General features: G+C 42.7%; 1 protein-coding gene across 1 annotated transcript in view; it reads right to left on the bottom strand.

Annotated features, from left to right (window-relative positions):
- Positions 1-2,495, bottom strand: part of MKLN1 (muskelin 1) — a gene marked incomplete at its 5' end in the record, with an annotated part of 178,683 nt that extends 176,188 nt beyond the window's left edge. The window contains one exon of the mRNA XM_079711119.1: positions 2,398-2,495. Within this exon, the coding sequence (XP_079567245.1) occupies positions 2,398-2,495 (98 nt within the window). The remainder of the gene's footprint in view (positions 1-2,397) is intronic.
- Between the last annotated feature and the right edge of the window lie 19,168 nt (positions 2,496-21,663).

Here is a 21,663-nt window from a genome sequence, read left to right as displayed (position 1 = left end):
ACCGTAACAACAGATTTCTCCTATTTCAAACGGCTGCCTTCTAACTCCAAAACTAGAAAGCTGCCCACTTCAAATCTGGCGCCAGGATAACGAGATGTAAGTCAAAGTAAAGCTGCCTCTTTATTCCTGTCCTGCCCCTAGGTTCATCAGAACCTTTTTCTTTTTTTTTTTTAGATTCCATATATATGTGTTAGCATATGGTATTTGTTCTTCTCTTTCTGACTTACTCCACTCTGTATGACAGACTCTAGGTCCATCCACCTCATTACAAATAACTCAATTAGGTTTCTTTTTATGGCCTAGTAATATTCCACTGTATATATGTGCCACATCTTCTTTATCCATTCATCTGTCAATGGAAGACACGGGGAGGGGGAAGGGGAACCTGGGACGAAGTGAGAGAGTAGCATTGACATATATACACGACCAAATGTAAAATAGATAGTGGGAAGCAGCCACATAGCACAGGGAGATCAGTTCGGTGCTTTGTGACCACCTAGAGGGGTGGGATAGGGAGGGTGGGAGGGAGACGCAAGAGGGAGGAGATAAGGGGATACATGTACACATATAGCTGATTCACTTTGTTATACAGCAGAAACTAACACAACATTGTAAAGCAATTATACTCCGATAAAGATGTTAAAAAAAAAAAAAAGTTGCCATCCCACTAAATCATTTCCTGCTTGAAATGTACTCTTTCTTTTTTATTCATAACTCAGATGGGACTTGTGATATCCAAGTCTCACCCCTACGACAGAAATTTAAGGAGTGAAACCCTGGAAGTAGTCTAACTTAAGACCAGGAAAATATCTCCAGAGTTATTAGATCAAACAATGCCCTTCCAGTTCCCAACTATCTGTGATCCTAACCTGGGTATAGAAAAATTCTGATTACCTTCAGACTCAATTTGTTAAGCCCTGAAAATCAGAAGTCAAGTACCTAGGGCCACACTTCAACTCCAGCTGAGGCCTAGAATGTTTACCTTGTTCACTCTCACACTAAAAGCTGGATGCCAGCATCAATCAGGGACACAGCCATACAGTAGCCATCAACAGGCCACACAGGCCAGATTAGGCCACAGGTCACCTGGCACCCCTCACTGAACCACATCCTACTGAAGTCCTGACTGCCAACCCTTGACCTGGAGAATAGGACAATGGGCTGGCAGTCAAGAGAGTTAGATTCTCCTAGTCACAGCTCCATTTTTAGATTTCTGACTGATGTGACCAGAGAAATCAAATTGGAGAAAATGTGAAGACTTTTTGAAATATAGGTGGAAAACTTTTGAGTATGCGTCACATATCTAGTCACTTTGTTCAGTAAGAAAAACATATTATTTGTAACTTGTTTTGTTCATAAAATCATTCCTAGACTTGTAAAATGACGGTCCGGGGGACAGCTAGCACTTTTCTTCAGGGTCTGCACAGAGCTTAAAACTTTACTAAGCCAGTTTCTCTATCAGTATGTAAAAGTGGAGTTCGATCTGCTCCTTCTCTCAGACATAAGCAAATACTGAATGAAAGCACTGTCAGCATTTCAGAAGCAATCTGCTACAGAAAAACGCACGGTTTTTCTGTAACGCACTGGAACTCTTTTTAACACCTAAATTGCGGATCCAGAGCAAACGAGTGTTGGAAGTCAAATTCATTAAAGTCATACTTTTCTGTCTATATCTGAGTTTCCGGGCTGGGAAACTGGTCTGTGTCGACATAAATCCATGCTCTGAGCCATCATATAATGGAACTCCTCTGTAATGTCCCTCCTGCCCACTCTCTATCTTTTTCAGAACTACCAGCCGGAAAAGATACCCTCCGCAAATCCTACAACGTCTCCCCACTTGCACAGATAGGTTCCACAACTCTTCAGCCGTCGGTGACTTTTACCACTCTCCTGGAACTAATCGCTTTTAATGACCACCCCCCCTCCCCCAGGAACAGTCACTCTTCTCAGCTTTACACTTTGTCCCGGCAGCAATCGACTGAACCGCCCCCCGTCTCCCACCACCTCGGACGCCCTTAGACATCTTCACCAGTTTGCCCGCCGTCCGGTCCCGAAAGCCCCAACTCCTGCTCCACCTCCCTGAGCCGCCCGCCCCCAAGCCCTTCTCAACCCCCAAGCCCGGCCGCCGCATCACCTGGCTCCCCGTTGTCCTACGCGCCTCGGCCCCTCCACACACCTTGCCCCTTCCACCCGAATCTCGCACTCTGGATCCTAACCCCTCCCGGAGGCGGGGGCGTGCAACGCTCTCGGCGGCTGGACTGAGACTCCGGAGGCCGCGCGTCCCCCTCACCAGGCCCCGCCTGGGCCTCTCGACGCGGTTGCCCTCCACGGCCCCCCTGGCCCAGCCGTGCTTACGCCGAGGAGTAGGGCAGCCCGAGCCCAGGGCCAAGCACTTACTCAGGAAGGTAGGTGGAAGAGAAGGAGCTCCACTTGTGTAGCGCGTAGGGCAGAAGCCGGCACTCGGGCGTCGCAGAGACAGCCCCGCCAGCCGCCATCTTGTCAGCACCGTAGAGGCCGCCGCCGACCGCCAGCCGCGCCGGGAGGGGGAGAGGCGGGGCCTGCTCTTAAAGGAGCCGCGGCCCGCCTGAGCCGTCAGCTCTCCCGGTCTCGCGTCGTTACCCCTGCGTGAAGCGGTGAGTCGCGCGCGGGCCGGCGATTCACCCTGGGGGTCTCCGCCGCTGAACCATCCTGAAAGACTGACAGGCGGAAACTGGGACTGGAGTGTGAACATCTGAGGGGCTCTCCAGTGGGGCTTGGAGAGGAATGTCTCAAATGACTTTTCTTGAAAGCTGAGGTAAGGGGAAAGCCAAAAACATTATGAAAAAAATAAATTGTAGTTACGGGCCAGGAAGGGAAAATGAGAAGAAGTTGGAGAAGGGACGCCTTTGAGACTTTGGAAACCACTGCTCTCTCCAGTTTCTAAATTCTGTAAGGAAACAGCATTGAAGGGAATTGCAGTGGAATAGCTAATGGCCTTTCCTTCTGGAGTTGTCCTGGTTTTAAACGTCTTGTCCCTCCCCCGCCCCGGTTCCACGTCTTGTCCCGCCCCCCCGGTTCCAGAGTCACATGGAGACAGGAAAAGGAAATGTTTGTGTGTCCTCTCATCTTGTTCAGTTTTCAGTCTGTGATGCCCTTCGTGGTAAGCATTTGTTGTGAGCTCTCTCATACGCATCTCGCGCGATTGGTTTGCTCAGTAATGACATTCACCCACAGACCAGAAAAATCCTAAAAGAGTTGGGAAGCTGGGTGTCGTCATTCTTACAGCTGGTAAATCTACGTACTTTTAACTGACAGATATTTAGCCCCCAAATTCTGAAAAAGCACGAGACAGAGAGTTTCGGGCTTCCCTGGTGGCGCAGTGGTTGAGAGTCTGCCTGCTAGTGCAGGAGACACAGGTTCGAGCCCTGGTCTGGGAGGATCCCACATGCCGCGGAGCAACTAGGCCCGTGAGCCACAACTACTGAGCCTGCGCGTCTGGAGCCTGTGCTCTGCAACAAGAGAGGCCGCGACAGTGAGAGGCCCGCGCACGGTGATGAAGAGTGGCCCCCGCTTGCCACCACTAGAGAAAGCCCTTGCAGAGAAACGAAGACCCATCGCAGCCAAAAATAAATAAACAAATGCGGGGTTTAAAAAAAAGAATATTATTTAAAAAAAAAGAGAGAGAGACAGAGAATTTCAAGAAAATGACCACAGAGGGAATAACAGCCCATGTGCTCTGAATGCTATATGGGCATCATACCAGCTCCTTATCTAAAAATGAACACTTGCTCTAAATATCTAGCAGCTTTAGATAATGTTCCCATCAAATACCTGTAGGTCAGCATTGTGCATGTTTATTCCTTGGCTTAGCCACTGCATTACCAAAGTACCCTTCTCTCACTGTCTAAGTGGTTCTACCCCTGGAAGCCTGCATAGCGTCTTCATCTCCACCTGACCAACGGAAAAACTCAAGCAAAGGGTTTTTTAGTGAATGACCAAGTAAGTTGAAACACCTCAGTACTATAGTTGTATTCTTTTCCCGTTATAATCATTAACCTGCCCAAACTTCCTCAAATCCTTTCCTGACTTCCTGTTTCCACAGAGAAAAACTCAGTAGTAGCCTCCACTAGCATATCAGATGGAGAATGCCAAATAGAAAGGCCACAATATGTTAACCTTTAAAATCACATGTGCTTTGTGTGTTGCAGCATGCTGGGAAAGTATTTGTTCCTTGAGGGAATGCTATAATCCCAGCAATGAAGTCAGGAGTCCAGAGACTGTGAAGAGGCCAGAGAAGGTTGATTAGTTCCAAAGATGATTAGTGGTTATTTGGGGGGAAAAAGATACTTTTAAGGGGAAAAGATTAAGATGGTGACTCGGTTCAATTAGTTTGGGGCTCCAAATTTGCTAATTACGCCTCTTACCCTAATGTAAGTCAAGTCCTTGTTCTTTTCCAGACACAGAGTTATGGTCCCTGAGTGATCTTTTTTAAAAAAACACATAAGTCAGTTCTTCCTAAGATGACTCTCTCGGACTTTCAGTGACTTTCTATTCCCTTTGGGTAACACTGAAAGTCCTTAGCATAGGCCTTTCATATCCTGCCTTGATTACCTCTCTAGCTTTTCTCTTCTCTTTCTCCTCTGCACTCCCTACTCCAGCCACACTAACACACGGAATTGGCTCCTATAAATTCTGTGCTCTCTCTGGTCTCCAGAGAGAGCTTAGTCTAAACCAAGCCAGGAATACTCTCCCCCATTCTTCACCTGGCTAACTTCTGCTTGTTTTTCAGATTATTTCATTCTGGAAAATCAGTCCTCATCACCTATTTCGGGGTTAGGTGCCATTTTTTTTTACATTTCCCTTGTCACCCTGAGTTTCCTTCCTTATCTTAGCAAACATCACAATATATGTTTTTTAATTCTTTTTTTTTTTTTTAGATTTTATTTATTTTTGGCTGTGTTGGGTCTCTGTTGCTGCATGCAGGCTTTCTCTAGTTGCGGCCATTGGGGGCTACTCTTCATTGCGGTGCGTGGGCTTCTCATCGCGGTGGCTTCTCCTGTTGCAGAGCACGGGCTCTAGGCACATGGGCTTCAGTAGCTGCAGCACGCGGGCTCAGTATTTGTGGCTCGCGGGCTCTAGAACACAGGCTCAGTAGCCGTGGCTCGCGGGCTCTGGAGCACAGGCTCAGTAGTTGTGGCTCACGGGTTCTAGAGCACAGGCTCAGTAGTTGTGGCTCGCGGGCTCTAGAGCACAGGCTCAGTAGTTGTGGCTCGTGGGCTCTAGAGCGCAGGCTCAGTAGTTGTGGCACACGGGCTTAGTTGCTCCGCAGCATGTGGGATCTTCCCAGACCAGGACTTAAACCCGCGTCCCCTGCATTGGCAGGCAGATTCTTAACCACTGCGCCACCAGGGAAGTCCCACAATATATTTTTATTTCCTCTTTATTTCTCATTCTCTCTCCCTAAACTATAACTCCCATGAAGGTAGGAGTCATGCATATCTTGTTCACAATTGTATCCTTAGTTCTTTTAGAGTGTCTTGCATATAGTGGATGTTCAATAAATATTTACTGAAGAATGAATTAATTGTGCTAAAAGAGTACTTGGGTTGCAAAGGAAAAAAAATGCCAGCACTTCTCAGACTAAAAAAATGTATCCCTGAGGTATGATTGCCACAGAGAATGTAAAGACCCTGGATAGCGTGGCTTTCCTACAGCACAGATTTTACAAATGGTAAAATAATTTAAAGCATTCGTATGTTAACATAAATACAGATAGATATGTTAACATACAAATGCTTTAAATTCGTAGATATCTTATGATTCTGACCCCCAAATTTGTATAAACGTTAAGATAAAATAGAAGACTAAAGAAATTTTAAAATCTTCAGGAGTCTGCCGTACCTCAGATCTGCTACGGGTACATATTTACCTCCACTGCCTCTGGGGCATTGCCTTAGTCTATGGGGTTTATTGTAAGGATACATGGGGAAGGTCTGGAAACTGTGAGCAGCCATTTAATCTCTCTAGTTCCCCTACATTAATATATTGATGGCCTCATGGAGAACTGGACAATGGATCATCAATTTTCAGGGATCAACAGCTCTAGTAATCCAGTATCTTGGCATCTAAAAGAAACCGTCTTTTACTCTCTGATGATGTCTCAACATGCTTCTCATAGTAAACACTTCCCAGAGGGAGTAACTGATTATATTTGGTTTGTCCCCATTCACTATCTTTTCCTGCAATAAAAGATTTATTGAGAGGCTGTGATATGCCAGGCCCTGTCTAGATGCTAGGAAGGCAGGGACAAACAGAAAAGCCAGACAAGGGCCCTGCTTTCAGGGAGCTTACATTCTGGCAGGGCAACATATAATAAATATCATAAGTCAACTAGATAATTTTAGTCTGTGCATTTTAGGTGCTAGGAAGAGACTACACTGGAGTAATATTTAGATTGGATGGTAAAGGAAAGTGTCTCTAAGAAGGTAATATTTGCACTAATACCTGTGCAGTGAAAAAGTGCCAACCATGCAAAGGCTGGACAAAAAGCATTCTGGGAAGAGAGAATAAGCAAGTGCAATGGGCCTGAGGGAGGGAAGGGGTTGTTAAAGAAAAGAAAGAAGAGAGTGTGGTGGGAGCGTAGTGATGAAGAGGGAGACTGGAGTCAGAACAAGTAGGGCCCTAACAGTCATGGTAAGGAGTCATGACATGGAAATGTGAAGGGGAGACCTGTGCAGGGATTCAAGCCAAGGAGTAGCGTGATCCATTTTACATTTTGTAAAGATCACTCTGCAAAAGAGAAAATGGGTTGGAGAGAGGTAAGAGTGGAAGGGATGAGACTCTACAGGAGGTTAAGCCAGGCAAGAAATGATGGTGGCTTGCACTAACAGGAGATGGAGAGGAATGGTTGAATTGGGCTGTATTTTGGAAGTAAAGTCAACTAGACTTGCTGATGAGGGAGGGAAGGCAGGAAGAAACGGAAAGAATTAAGGATAACTCCTGGGTTTTGTGTTTGCACCGCTGAGTAGCTAGTGATGCTTTTATTGAAAGGGGAAGATTTGGGGTTAGAACAGTTTTGAGGTAGAAGAAATCAAGAATTCCAACTTCAGTGTGGTATATAGGGGATACCTAATAGATATCCAGGTGGATTGTCAAGCAGCTGATATGGGGATCTATATTGGTCAGAGACATATCAAACCACCTCATAGGCATTTGACCTTCTTCATATATAACCAATCAGTGCTTTTTTTTTTTTTTTTTTTTTTGGCTTAGGCACTGATTCCTGGGTCAATCAGTTTTCCTCTAAACAGCAGAGTCAGCATAGCTCTGGGTATAGCAGCTCTAGAAAGAAGAAACCATCTGTGGCAGCCTTCTGCAGAAGGGGATCAAGGGGTACAGAACAGTCTAGGGAAAGAAACCCAGAGTATACTCAAAACTCTTGTTTGCAGTACCAGTTCTGATACTTTTCTAGCTATGAGACCTTGGGAAAGTCACTTAACTTCTCAGCGTCTCATTTTCCACAACTCTAAAGTGGTTTTAATAAAATCTGTCTACTTCACAGGGGGGTTTTGAAGATGAAGTGAAGGAAGAAGGCCTAGCTTGTCTGCTCTAAGTTCTCATTTAGTTCTCACAAAAACTCTGAGAAATATTATTATTCCCTTTTTCACAAATGAGAAAAATAAGACTCAGAAAGGTTAAATAATTGTTTGTTATCTTTGGTTTGTCCCTCCAGATACATGGGAGGGAAGAGCGTGAGGTTGGGGTATCCCTTCCTCTGACTCCCTGCCTGTATACACAGTGCACTGACTGGCCCTTTCAACCAAAGGTCACAAGTCCTCCCAGGTGGCCTCTCCACACTACTCTCTCTGGTTCTGGGTTCCAGTAACCACCCCCTCCCCTGCTCCCTGTGGTTTCCCAGTATGTTCTCACATCTTTATAAATAGTCCCTTTATTAAACCTCTCAAATTGCCCAATTTGAGAATGCCATCTGTTTCCAGCTGGGACCCTAACTGTTACAGTAACTTATCCAAGGCAGTATAGCTAGTCAGTAACAGAGCCAGAATCTCTCTGTTTCAAAAGCCCATCCTGTTGGATTGCATCCCATTCCTCTCAGGTGGGAAAAGACTTAGTAAACTGCAAAGTGCTATTCAAATATAAGATATGGTCAAATAATAGTTAAAAAGCAAAGCAAATCCAGCCGATTTTATTTATTTCCAGGCAAAGGAACATACCAATTGACTGAGGGGGAAAAGAAGGTGTTTTTAATTTTTAGGAAGGGGTATCATGGTGTGTTACACTAATTAAAGATTAAACAAATACTCTAAATAGGCTGGAATATATCCACAGCTTTGTATATGATTGCTTAAAACAAGCCCCATACTTCATTGGCCAGGAAAAGAAGTCCTCAGATAGGTCCTGTAAGGGTCTTGCTTTAGCTCATTCAAAGGATCATTCAAAGTTCATGGTTTCTTTAACAACTTCCAGCTGGTTAGGAGAGTTGAAGCACAACGCAGTACTCAATGTGCTATGTCCTAGGCAAGTTCTGCTGTAGAAAGAAGAATTTCCCTTCACAATATTATTATGTAACAGATGAAGAAACTAATATCCAAATATGTCCGATGTCACATCTAAGGTCATTTGTACAACTGGGCCGTTTGCAGATCTGAATCTAGAACCCAAGTACCTAATTCTCAGTCACTTTTTTCTGTAACGTAATTAATGGCAACTTTTTAGGTCTATACCTACATCATTCTTCTTTAAATCCTCTATAACTAGCACATAGTAAATACTCCAGAAATATTTCCTGAATTGAATCTCTTAGTTCCTCCTGAATTTCTTCTCACTCACTGTCTTAGTCAGTTTAGGCTGTTATAACAAAAATACCATAGACTGGGTGGCTTAAACCACACACATTTATTTCTCACAGTTCTGGAGGCTGGGAAGTCCAAGATCAAGACATCAGTATATTTGGTATCTGGTGAGGGCCCTCTTCCTTGTTTGTAGACAGCCAACTTCTTACTTTCACCCCTGGCCCCCAAAATGCATGTCCTCACAGACAAAATACATAAAAAATACATTCATACTAACCCTAACCCATTCCATCCCAACAGCCCCAAATGTCTTAACTTATTCCAGCATCAACTCTAAAGTCTAGTCTCATCTAAATCAGATATGAGTGAGACTCATTCTGAGGCAAAATTCCTTTCTAGCTATGAACCTGTGAAACCAAACAGACTAGGATAGACGTTCCCATTTCAAAAGGGAGAGAGAGGAAAGAAGGAAGGAATCATGAGTCCCAAGCAAGTCTAAAACCTAGCAAAGGAAACTCCATGAGATCTTAAGGCTAGAGAATAATCCCTTTGGCATGATGCTCTGCCTTCTGGACCCCCCTGGAGTAGTCCTGCCCCAGGAGCTCTGCCAGGCCAGAGACACAACCACCCAGGGCTCTGCCAGGCGGTGGTCACACCTTGTAGGCTCCAGGTGGCCTCACTCCCAAGACTTCGGTTGGAGGCTGTCTGGCCTGTTGAAACTGAGGAGATTCCTCCCCACACACCTCACCTTTTGAAACCCTGATTTCTGAATTGCCTTCAGGGTCACTCTTTCCTTGTCTTGAAGAATAGCTTATGTGCCAACTGAATAGCTCTATGTAAAATCCAAGAAGTCCGTCAGTCATGCGTTCTCATTTTCAGTAGTATGGACAGGCTGAGAATTTTCCAAATCTTTAAGTTCTGGTTTCTTTTTGCTCAACAGTTCCATCATCCATTCATTTCTCTCTTCTTACATTTTACTATGCAAGCAGTCAGGAGGAACCAAACAGCTCCTTCAACACTTTGCTTAGGAATCTCCTCAGCTAGATATACAATTTCATCACTTGCAAGTTCTTACCTTCCACCAAATGCTAGAACATGAACATAATTCAGCCAAGTTTTCGACACTTTTTAACAAGAATCATCTTGCCTCCAGTTTCCAATAACACGTTCCTCTTTTCTGTCTGAGACCAAAATGGCCTTTACTGTCCATATTTCTACCAACATTCTGTTCATGGTTATTTTTATTTTCTGAGGAGATGGAAGCAGTCTCTCCAGCTCTCCTCTTTCTGAGATCTCACCAGAATTGCCTCCAGGAGTCCCTTCATAGCAATACTGACTTTGTCTAGCAGGCACCTCAGAAATCTTGCACCTCTGCCCGTTACCCAGTTCCAAGGCTGCTTCCATAGTTTTAGGTGCTTGTTACAGCAGCACCGCCACTCCTACGTACCAATTTGTGTCTTAGTCAACTTGGGCCACTCTAACAAAAATATCATAAACTGGGCAGTTTAAACAACAGACATTTATTCCTCACACTATTCCTCAGGTGAACACTGAGACTAGCTTCAGGTATGAAGCTTGGGTCTGTCTTCTCCCAGAAGGTGGCAGCAGCAGCCTCAGCTTGCTGGAGAAATCAGAATTCATCCTTTTGCCTGTTGGCATCCATACCTAGAAATTCCTGGTTCCAGAGACCATTTTATCCTTCCCTTGGTTTGCTGAGCTTGGTTGAAGCCAGGGCACAGAGAGTGCAGGAACTGGCAATGAATCCTCTCATAAGTGCCTAGTTTTTTTGTAAACACTTTGGTCTGGGCTGTGACCTTGAAGCATGTGTGAAGGAGGACCCGGAAGTCTCTGGTCAGGGAAAAGAGCTTCAGAAAGAAACAAATAGTAACTTAAACACTTACATCCACACAGGCATAAATCCAGAGGACCCCAGCTCACAGTTTGGTGCCACACAAAGAATACAGATTCTAGACCCGGCCTCCCAGCTACCAGCAACTGACCTTGTCATTGAATCTGTCAGAGCTGCAATTTCCTCTCCCACCAAATGTGGACTAGATGATCTTTAAGCACCTGCTAATTTTTAAATTATGAGTTAGTATACTTTCATTTTTTGGATTAAGTAGGGTTGGGCCTTCACCCTTTCAGAGTTTTAAAAATCCCAGACACAACAAAGCACTACTGGTTCCAAGTTAATCCCAGGTGAGCACAGATCCTGGCGAACACTGCCATGCCTAGGCGGTGGGCAGGAATCCCAGGAAATGTCTGAACACCACACAGCTATGGATGAACTGCCAACTGCTGGGGGTTGCTTTGCAAATTACCACATCTAAACGAAGCTGACAAAATAATATTCCAAAAAGCAATTAACACTGATTCCTAGTGTATTTGGAACCAAAAGGCCTTTTGGGAAAAGTGAAAGTGGCTCAAAAAAGAAGTATCCCAGCCCTCTGGTAGCAACATTTGAAGTTAAGGGGATTCATCAAGTCAGAATCTTTCAGTGCATTTGTCCCATCACCACTGTCGGGGCTCAACCTGGTCTTTGTAAAGGAGGAGACAGAACTTGCTCCTCTCATTTTCCCCCTGCTTCATCCTGCCTGCTCTCACTTTCATTGCCTGTACTGCTTAAACTTTCATCCACCCATTCAGTAAACGCTTGTTAGGCACCTCCTGTGTGTCAGGTGCTGGCATACACCTAGCTATTAAGGAGCTCACAACCAAGTAGTCAGATATTAAACAGGTTAATCCACAAAGCATTCAGAAAGAATTAGCCTCTAAAATATAAGGTCATAATGATGGTCATAGTCGTGGTTAGCAGTAGCATTATCTCTGTAAGGCCAAAGGCCAAATACCGTATTTCCTTATTAAAGCTATCTCCAGACATAGTAGAATCATCTAGAGATAATCCCATAGGTCTAAAGGCGTTGGCTCCTGTGGGTTTTCTTTCTATTTCACATGAAAGTCATCCTATTAGAATCCCTTCCTAGGTTAGAAAGCTTTGGCTCCAGAAGGACACTGTAAATGGAAATATATCTATGTTACCTGGCATGAAAGGATGGGGCTGATTGGGGACGTCCAGCTTCCTCTACCTTTTCTTTTTTTTAAATACATTTATTTATTTATTTATTTATTTTATTTTATTTTTGGCTGTGTTGGGGCTGTTATTGCGTGCTGGCTTTCTCTAGTTGCGGTGAGCGGGGGCTACTCTTCGTTGCGGTGCACGGGCTTCTCATAGTGGTGGCTTGTCTTTGCTGTGGTGCACAGGCTCTAGGCACACAGGCTTCAATAGTTGTGGCATGCGGGGGCTCAGTAGTTGTGGCTTGTGAGCTGTAGAGCACAGGCTCAGTAGTTGTGGCTCACAGGCTTAGTTGCTCCGCGGCATGTGGGATCTTCCCGGACCAGGGCTCGAACCCGTGTCCCCTGAATTGGCAGGTGGATTCTTTGCCACTGTGCCACCAGGGAAGTCCCTACCTTTTCTCCTTAAGAATATTAGCATAAATGATGGGCAGGTTAAATAAGTTCCAGTGTTACTGAAACAAAGAGAACTGGACAGAGGGAACTGGGGAATAACGGAAATAGGAGAACATGGTGATAGCAAATTCTAGGTGGCTCCACACTAGAAAAGAGAACCCGAACAAGCCAAAAAGTAAGGGAACACAGGGATGTCCAGCGGGACAAGGGACTGAACTGAGCTATATTGTAGAACAAATGAGCAGAAAAGAAGCAAACTATTTCTCCTGGTTCCCCATCTGAGATCCATCTGAGGATATCAACTGAAGTTTGTCTTCAAAGAGACACCAGATGTTGGAATCAGGTCAAAGTATTTCTCAAATATAAATTTTTTTTTTTTTTTTGCGGTACGCGGGCCTCCCACTGTTGTGGCCTCTCCCGTTGCGGAGCACGGGCTCCAGACGCGCAGGCTCAGCGGCCATGGCTCACGGGCCCAGCCTCTCCGCAGCATGTGGGATCTTCCCGGACCAGGGCACGAACCCGTGTCCCCTGCATTGGCAGGCGGACTGTCAACCACTGCGCCACCAGGGAAGCCCTCAAATGTAAATTTTTATAGAGACTTTCTTACCATGTTGATCATTTTGATTCATTTTCTTCCAATATATTTCCAAATAAGTTCAAAATGATCTCCTTCTCCCCCCACTTCCACACCAATTTTTAGCAATGCCACTTACTAAATATATAGTACAAAGTTTGAGAACCTCTGGCCTTTGGCCTAATTTTATCTGATTTATTGTTGGAGACACTGCTCTCATAGCCCAAAAAATAACCAGCCTTACAATGGGATTCTCTGATGAGCACATTTCTATGGTTGAGAACTTTTTCCCCTTAAATCTTAGGAGAGTGGCAGGCAAGAAGCTGCCTATAACTGACAGCTGAGCTCTCTCCTCCCTTTGGAATTTCTCCTGAGAAGTCAGTCTCCAAAAACCAGATACTGCAATGGCAGCTAGCCTGGACATCCACTTTGTAACGTTTCCATTTCAACTTTCCCACCTTATCCACCAGGTCTACAATTAAGATGATTTTAGTGCTTAGAGTTGTGAACAATAGTGAATCAGCATTTCAAAGAGAATTGGTAACAGGTGATGGTGGTATAAATGCCACATTCTAGAGGTCCCACATTCATTTTAAAAACAAATCTAAATGCTTTTTTCAAAACCCCCTACACTACTCCATCTGTCGTCCCCTTTGTTTATTCATGTTTCTCCTCCCCTTCCTCTCTCTTCCTGCCTAGCTATCTCCTTCACCTGTTCTCCCACCTTATTACTGTCTTTCTGTCTTATTCCTCTTACCCCTTGTTTATCTGTCTTGGCCCTCTTCATCTTCCTGTTCCTTCTCCATCTGATTCCACTTTTTTTACTCTGTACTGTCTCCTGCTTACCCATAACACATACTTCTCTCCTCTATTTCACCATCTTTCCCACTTCTGGCTCCTTAGTTGACTATGCTATAGAACAAAGCCATTGTCAGGTATTTATAATTATTAAATAAGATATTTTGTTAATTTTAAAAGCAGATAAGTTCTGAAAATGCTATATTTTTTTCCTCCAAGGAGAAAAAAATTCTTGCTCATGGTTAGCGATCCTTACATGCGAACTATAATAATTACTTTCCTTATAACTTCCTGTGTTGGCCCCAGATTACTTTTTTCTTGTAGTTCGGTGACCCTCAATAGAAAAATGGGTCTCTGTTCTTCAATAATCCTGACAACAGCAGCTGACATCAATGTAGAAAGAAAAGCAAGCTAAAAACAGTAGTTGAGTGTATGCATCCTGAATTGCATATTCAGTTGCAAAAGCATCATCATCATTATTATTATAATTGCAGAGGGGAGGCATTTAAATAATTGTTCAAAGTGTCTTCTTGAGGAAATAACTAAATCAGGGCCAGATGTCACAAACCAACCTACAATAATAATCCCGTATGTGCATCTTCAGTATTCATGGCAACTGTTCAATAACAAATTTAAGCATTCATCTAATGTCCTTAAACAACCTAGAAAATAACAAACAAACCTTGATCAGACCCAGTGTCTCACTTGGTAGTGACCTGTGTTTTTTTGTTTGTTTGTTTGTTTTCTGGTACGCGGGCCTCTCACTGTTGTGGCCTCTCCAGTTGCGGAGCACAGGCTCCGGACGTGCAGGCTCAGTGGCCATGGCTCACGGGCCCAGCCGCTCCACAGCATGTGGGATCTTCCCAGACCGGGGCACAAACCTGTGCCCCCTGCATCGGCAGGCGGACTCTCAACCACTGCGCCACCAGGGAAGCCCCGGTAGTGACCTGTGTTTTTAAGCAGTGTCCCAGAACAACCTTAGAGTCATAAACCATGAAAAGAAAAAATTGCACCATCAATTCAATGGCAAACTGGGGGGGTGGGCCCAGCATCCACCTGATATGTTAAGGCAATAAATCTAGGCACACAAGTAGAGTGGAAATCAGGTAGGTACATCAGCAGAGAAATATCCACAAAGGTAGACATGTTTTATTGACTTGAAATTTGTAAATAAATGGGAACTGTGAGAAAAGAGGGACGGTTTTGTTTTTAGTTTACTTGTGAAATCACCCAAAAGTATTTGAGATTTTTCTCTTCCCAAGATACAGCTATGAAATGACTAATAGGAATTAAGTGAGCCTGCACCAGGAACTGAATGTGCCACTTCACTGGGAACAGAAAATGTTCCCCTGATAGAGGCTGTCCTCTCAGATTAGTACCTGGGGTGTTTTAAAAAGAGACTCAGCCAGTCGCGAATGTGGAGCATTTATAAAGAGCAAGAATCATCCAAATGCCTTTGCAAATTTTCCCTATAGCTTAGTACTTTTGAGTCATGTTTATATCTTAACTTCTACGTTCCTGAAAAAACTCAGGAGAGAGGAAGAAAGAAAATTTCCTGTCACATTTTTTTTTCTTGCTGGCTACGGTGGCTTTCCAACAGGAGTCTTGCTAATGGCTTGGCCTGAGCAATTTTAGAAAGGTGAATGACCCAAGACTGCCTAACAAAGTTGCTAACTGCTCTGATCCAGCCTAACTAGGTTCTAAAAATCATATACCTAGTTGCAGTAGCTCAATACTATTTGCATATTTGCATCCCCAGCTAAGATCAACTTGCCTATACACGGCCTCATCCTGTTTCAGTAATTTAAATATTTTCTACAGAAGTATCAGAAGGGGCACTGATTGACATTTTAGAAGTTGTTTCAAGGCACAATCTGTATATTTTTTTAATTGTAAAAGTAAAACACCACCATAATGAAATAAATTCGAACTTCAAAAAGGCTTAAAATGGAAAGAAAAATCTTTCCACTTTTATCCCAAGGTAAACACTGTTAACTATTTCTTGTGTATTTTTTCCACATAGGCATATATAATATATATACACCATTTTTCCGCAAAGCAGATCATATAATATACAGTGTCCTATTGTGAGATAATAGAAAATAAATACATTGAACTGTGCCACAGTTCCAGCACAGAGCTCCTAAAACCCTTGTAAAGCCTAAGTGATAAGAACACTGGGAGCATCTTTTGTTCTAATATTTGGTCTTTGACCCTGCTTCCTGACAGAGTTCCTAAATCTCTTTGAATTTCCTGGGGGTTTGTAGCCTCTTTCGTGCTAGTGAGGTGAGCTACTGGATGGCTCCTGGATGAGGGCTGGCCCCAGAAAGACCAAGCCAGGATTAGAAGCTTGGAATTTTCAGCCCCACCACCCATTCTCCAAAGGGGGAAAAAGGAATAGCAATAGTATTAATAATCGATCATGTCTATGTAATGAAGCCTCTGTAAAAATCCCAGGGGCTTCCCTGATGGCACAGTGGTTAAGAATCCGCCTGCCAATGCAGGGGACATGGGTTCGAGCCCTGGTCCGGGAAGATCCCACATGCCACGGAGCAGCTAAGCCCATGGGCCACAACTACTGAAGCCTGCACTCTAGAGCCCGCGTACCACAACTACTGAGCCCACGTGCCACAATTACTGAAGCCTGCGTGCCTAGAGCCTGTGCTCCACAACAAAAGAAGCCACTGCAATGAGAAGCCCACACACTGCAACAAAGAGTAGCCCCTGCTTGCCTCAACTAGAGAAAGGCCACACGCAGCAACAAAGACCCAACACAGCCAAAAATAAAAATAAATAAATAACTTTAAAAAAAAATCCCAATAGTATGGGGTTCAGAGAGCTTCCAGATAGGTGAACACAACCACATTATTGGAGGGTGAAGCACTCCTGCCCTCGGACCCTCCCAGACTTTGCCCTGTGTATCTCTTCATCTGGCTGTTCATCCGTATCCTTTACATTGCACTTTATTAGATAATAAACTGATCAACATAAGTGTCTCTCTGAGTTCTGTGAGCTGTTTTAGCAAACAGTTCAATCCAAGGGGTAGGAAGTCATGGGACCTTCCAGTTTGTAGCCAAGTCAGACAGAAGTTGTGGGTGAGCTGGGAACCTACTACTTGAGACTGGCATCTGAAGTAGGGGGGGCAATCTTGTGGGACTGAGCCCTTAACCTGTGGGATAGTGTCCAGGTAGATAGTGTCAAGATTGAATTAAATTGTAGGACACCCCGCTGATGTCACAGAGAATTGCTTGGTTTGGGGAAAACTCCCATATCTGGTGTCAGAAATGTTGTAAGTGTGGTAGTGTGAGAGTGAAGGAGAGACACACAGGAGGAAGAGTGAGTTTTTCCTAAACACCTATACCTTGCTTTATTCATTCAATAATATATCAGAAATATTTCCATGTCAGCATATATAGATCTTCCAAGATCTTTTAATCATTGGATGTGCCATAATTTATTTAACCATTGCCCCATTGATGAACATTTAAATCATTTCCACTTGTTATTATGAACAGTGTTTCCATGAACATCTTTATATGTGTCATTGGGAATTTGTATGGCACTATCTTAGGATAAATTCCTATAAATAAAATTGCTGGGTCAAAATATATATATATATATATATATACATTTAAAAATCAGGTTAGATGTTGCCAAATTGTAATCTCCAAATAGTTGTTCCATTTCTGTCAACAGTGTAAGTTCACTTATTCCCTTGTCAAAACTGAGTTTTATCAAACTTTCAACCTTTTGTCAATCTGATAAAAATGGTATCACATTGTTACGATTTGCATTTTTCTAAGCACTAATGAAGTATTTTTTTCCAAGTAGTTCTTGCCATTCTTATTTTCTTTATGAAATATCTGTTCATATTCTTTGCCCTTTTTTCTGTTTATTTTTTTCTTTGTAAAACTGTAAGATCTCTTTATATAATAAACACTTTTTCTGTTGGGTTAGAACTAATGTTTTTCTTCTGTGCCATTTGTCCTTTGGCTCAATTTATGGTATTTTCTTGTTGTTGTTGTCACATTTGTTTTTACCATTAAAAAGTTTTAAGTGTTTTACACTAAAGCATTTATCAGCATTTTCCTTTTTGGTTTCTGAGTTTTGTCTATGTTTTAAATATTAGCTCTCTTACAAGATGGGTCTCTTTACAGTTGCCTAAACTTTAATGCACCAGGGCATGATTTGAATTTCACTACATCATAGGTACAGGTTCAAAAATTTAGATTTTACTTTGGAAAAATTTACAAAGTCAAGGTCTTTAAGAGAAGGGAGGGCTGAGAGACCCCTTCCTCTTAGTGTCCCTGGCTGACCTGTTGGCCTTACAGAATGGTTTTCTAGAGAAGGGAATTCTGCCCCTCTTTTGGTCTCCTTCTAGTATACAGCAAGTTTGGGAGTAGCCTTATCAGTGAAAGGAATAGCCAGACTGTCTTGGCACCAGGCAGCCTGGATTTTGGTGCCAGCTGTTTACCAAAGTTGTCTGGGAAACACACAAGCTGACCACCACCTAGACTTTTGGTCCCATGGGATGTTACACAAGAGAAAGGAAGCCAGTGGTCCCATGAGAAGCTGAGCTTGTGTACAGTTCCTCAGGGTAGGAGAAGCCCCCTTCCTCAGCTTCAACCCCTCATACCCTGGTTTGAGCTAACTCATTGTCCAGGCAACACAGAATGAGCACCCAGATTCACTTAGAACAAGCCTGCTCTTTGTATCATATTAAGTCAGTAAAGAGTCAAGCAGTGGAGGTGAGACTAACACTTTTCACCCCCAACGTTTTATTTAGAAAAACTTCAAACCTACAAAGCTTAAAAGAATGATACAATAAATGCCCCTATACTCTTCACCTAGATTCACAAATTGTTAACATTTTGTCACCTTTGCTTTATCTCTTTCTATAAAAATACATTTTTATCCATTGAAGCATTTGAAAGTAAGTTGAATACTTTATGAAGTTTCACTCAGATTAATTAAGCGTACATCTCCTAAGGATGAAGGCATTCTCCTACATAACTGCAATACTATTTTTAGATCTGGGAAAATTAATGATTCAATATCTTTAATTCCACATTCAAATTCTTATAATCATCCAAAATGTCTTCTATAAACATCTTTTTTTGTTTGATCCAAGATCTTATCAAGGTCCATACATTGCATTTGATTCTGTCTCTCAAATCCAGTGCCCCAAGGTGGACATTTAGCAATGCCTGGAGATACTTTTGATTGTCATAACCTTGGGTGCTACTGGCATCAAGTGGACAGAGGCCAGAGATGCTACTAAACATCCTAAAATACACAGAATAACTCCCCACAACAAAGAAGTATTTATTCCAAAATGTCAGTTAGTGCTGAGATTGAAAACCCTTGTTCTAATCTATCTAGAACAGTCTCCTCACTTTTTTGTTGTTGTTTTTCATGATTCTGACTTGTAGTATTCAGACCAGTTGTAACGTAGAATGTTCCACACTCTAGGTTTTTCTGATTCTTTCCTCATGATTAGTTTTCCATTTAAACATATTTAGCAAGGATATAACATAGATCATTGTAACAGTTAGTTATTACCGCATAGCAACCCACCCCCAAACTCAGTGGCATAGGTAGTTCAGCTGATCTGGGCTGGGCTGGGCTCAGCTGATTTTGGTTAGACTCATTCATGGATCTGCAGGCATTTGACAGATTGACTGGGGGCTGCTGGTCTAAGATGACCTTAGCTGGGGTGACTGGGCCTAGCCCCATTCATCTGTCACACTTAGCAGGCTAGCACTGGCCTGTTCTCATGGAAGAGGCAAGGGTCTGAAAGACAGTGGAAGTGTGCAAGTTCTTTTGAGGCTTAGAACTGGCACTCTATCACTTCAACGGCATTATGTTGGCCAAAGAAGGTAACAAAGCCAGCCTAGACTCAAGTAGAGAAATAAACGCTACCTCTTCATGGGAGTTGCTGCAAAGTCACATTGCAAGGGATGTGCCTGTTGTACTCAGTTTATCAAATTGATATTGTGTACCTCTAATTGCATGATATCAGGAGGTATACATGTCAGGTTGTCCCACTGGTAGTGATGTTAAGTTTGATACTTGATGTTAAGTTTGATACTCGATTAAGTGGTAACTGACAGAGGTCTCCTTTGGACAGCTCTATTTTTCATATATGCAAGGTGATACTTTGGTGCACTGTGTCTATCCTGCTTGCCATTGTATTAGTTTCCTAGGGCTGCTGTAACAAAGTACCCACAAATTGGCTAGCTTAAACCAACAGGAGTTTATTCTCACAGTCTGGAGACTAGAAGTATGAAAGCAATGTGTTGGTAGGCTCCCTCTGAAACCTTAGGGGAGAATTCTTCCTTGCCTCTTCCAGTTTCTGTTAGCCCAGACATTCCTTGGCTTGTAGCTGCAGCACTTCAATTCAGCCTCCATCTTCACATGGCATTCTCCATATGTGTCTGTATCTTCACATGACTGTCTTCTTAAAAGGACACCAGTCATGTTGGATTAGGATCCCACCCTTCTGCAGTATGACCTCATCTTAACTAATTACATCTGCAATGAACCTATTTCCAAATAAGATCACATTCTGGGAGCCTGGGGGGAGGCTCCATTTTTTGAGGAACATAATTCAACCCATGACACCCATCAACCCTTCACCAAAAGGTTTTATCATCCACTGATAGTCCTTGATTGAATCAGTTATTACACTGAGGATTGTACAACAGTGTTTCTCTTAAGCCTCATCATTTATTTGTTTATTGCTGACATTTTTCTGTAAAGAAGGTTTTATTTTCCTATTTCTCCCCTATCTCTTCTTTCCTCCCTCCCACTTTTTAAATCACTTTCAATGTGTGACTTTTTCTTTTTTTACAACCATCATTTTTATACAACCATACAAACAATATTTTGGTGATCGAATTGTCTCAAATTTGGCTAATTAGAGCCCATAAAGTCAACTCTTAACAAATAAAAGTACAATAAGTATTTAAACTTGTATTAAAATTTAAATTCTTCTTTTTTAAAATGTGGCTACTCCCACTAATCTATCCCATAGGACCTACTTCTGATGTCCAAATAAATCGGGGCTCATATTTTTCTCCGTGGAGAGGCTACGTGATTGTTCTCCATGGGAAAAATCTCATCATCATTCCCAAAGTATAGCCATTTTAAAAAGCTGTCATTTATTGAGTGCCTTGCTTTACATATGTTATTTTCATTGTCATAATAACTGTGCCTTAGTAATGTTACTACATATTACAAATGAGAAATCTGAGGTTCGAAGTGAGATACTAGAAAGAGCATGGATTTTGCAAGCTCATAGTTTGAATGCTGGCTCTATCACCTATTAGGTATGTGATCTGGGGCCTCTGTAGGCCTTGGTTTGTTTATCTATACTATGGGGATGATGATATTTTACTCACAGATTTGACCCAGCAGCTCATCTAACCTAGAGCAGGTGTTTATTAGTTCTCTTCTTTCCATATCCTGATGATAGGCCATGACTTCTAGGTCATGTTGGATAAATGACTGTGCCACAGAGTCCACTAGCAATTAATCAGGAGTTGATCAATTTTATTAATTCAGCATATGCTCATTACTAATTAGATAGCTTTACCTAAGTACCAGCTAAAGTTTACCTTTAAATATCTTAGGGGGGAAAAAAAGAACAATTTCTTAAATAATATTGTGGGAAGGAGATCATATCTATTCAACTTAAGAGAAAAACTTTGGGGGAGATCTTTTGCATTTGCATAGGAATCTTATTTACAAATCAGTATCATTTACAAATCAATTTTCAATCTACGTAGGCTCAACTTTCTTTTTGAAAACAGTGCATTCATTCATTCCACAAATAGTATTAAGCATCTACTATGGCCCATGCAATGGTCTAGGCATTTGGGATATATCAAAGAATAAAATAAATATTTCTGCCCTTGTTTACCTTTGATTTGGGGGAGATAGGTGAAAAACAAATAAATTTGAAAATTGTACAGAGTATTAAATGTAGGTAAGTGCTAATGAGAAAAATAAAGCAGGGGTGTACAGGAGGGG

The sequence above is a fragment of the Hyperoodon ampullatus genome (genome assembly GCF_949752795.1).
Source record: "Hyperoodon ampullatus genome assembly, chromosome: 9".
In the NCBI taxonomy this organism is placed as follows: Eukaryota; Metazoa; Chordata; class Mammalia; order Artiodactyla; family Ziphiidae; genus Hyperoodon; species Hyperoodon ampullatus.
The sequence above is the reverse complement of the archived record's forward strand: the minus strand, read 5'-3'. Positions and strand labels throughout refer to the sequence as shown.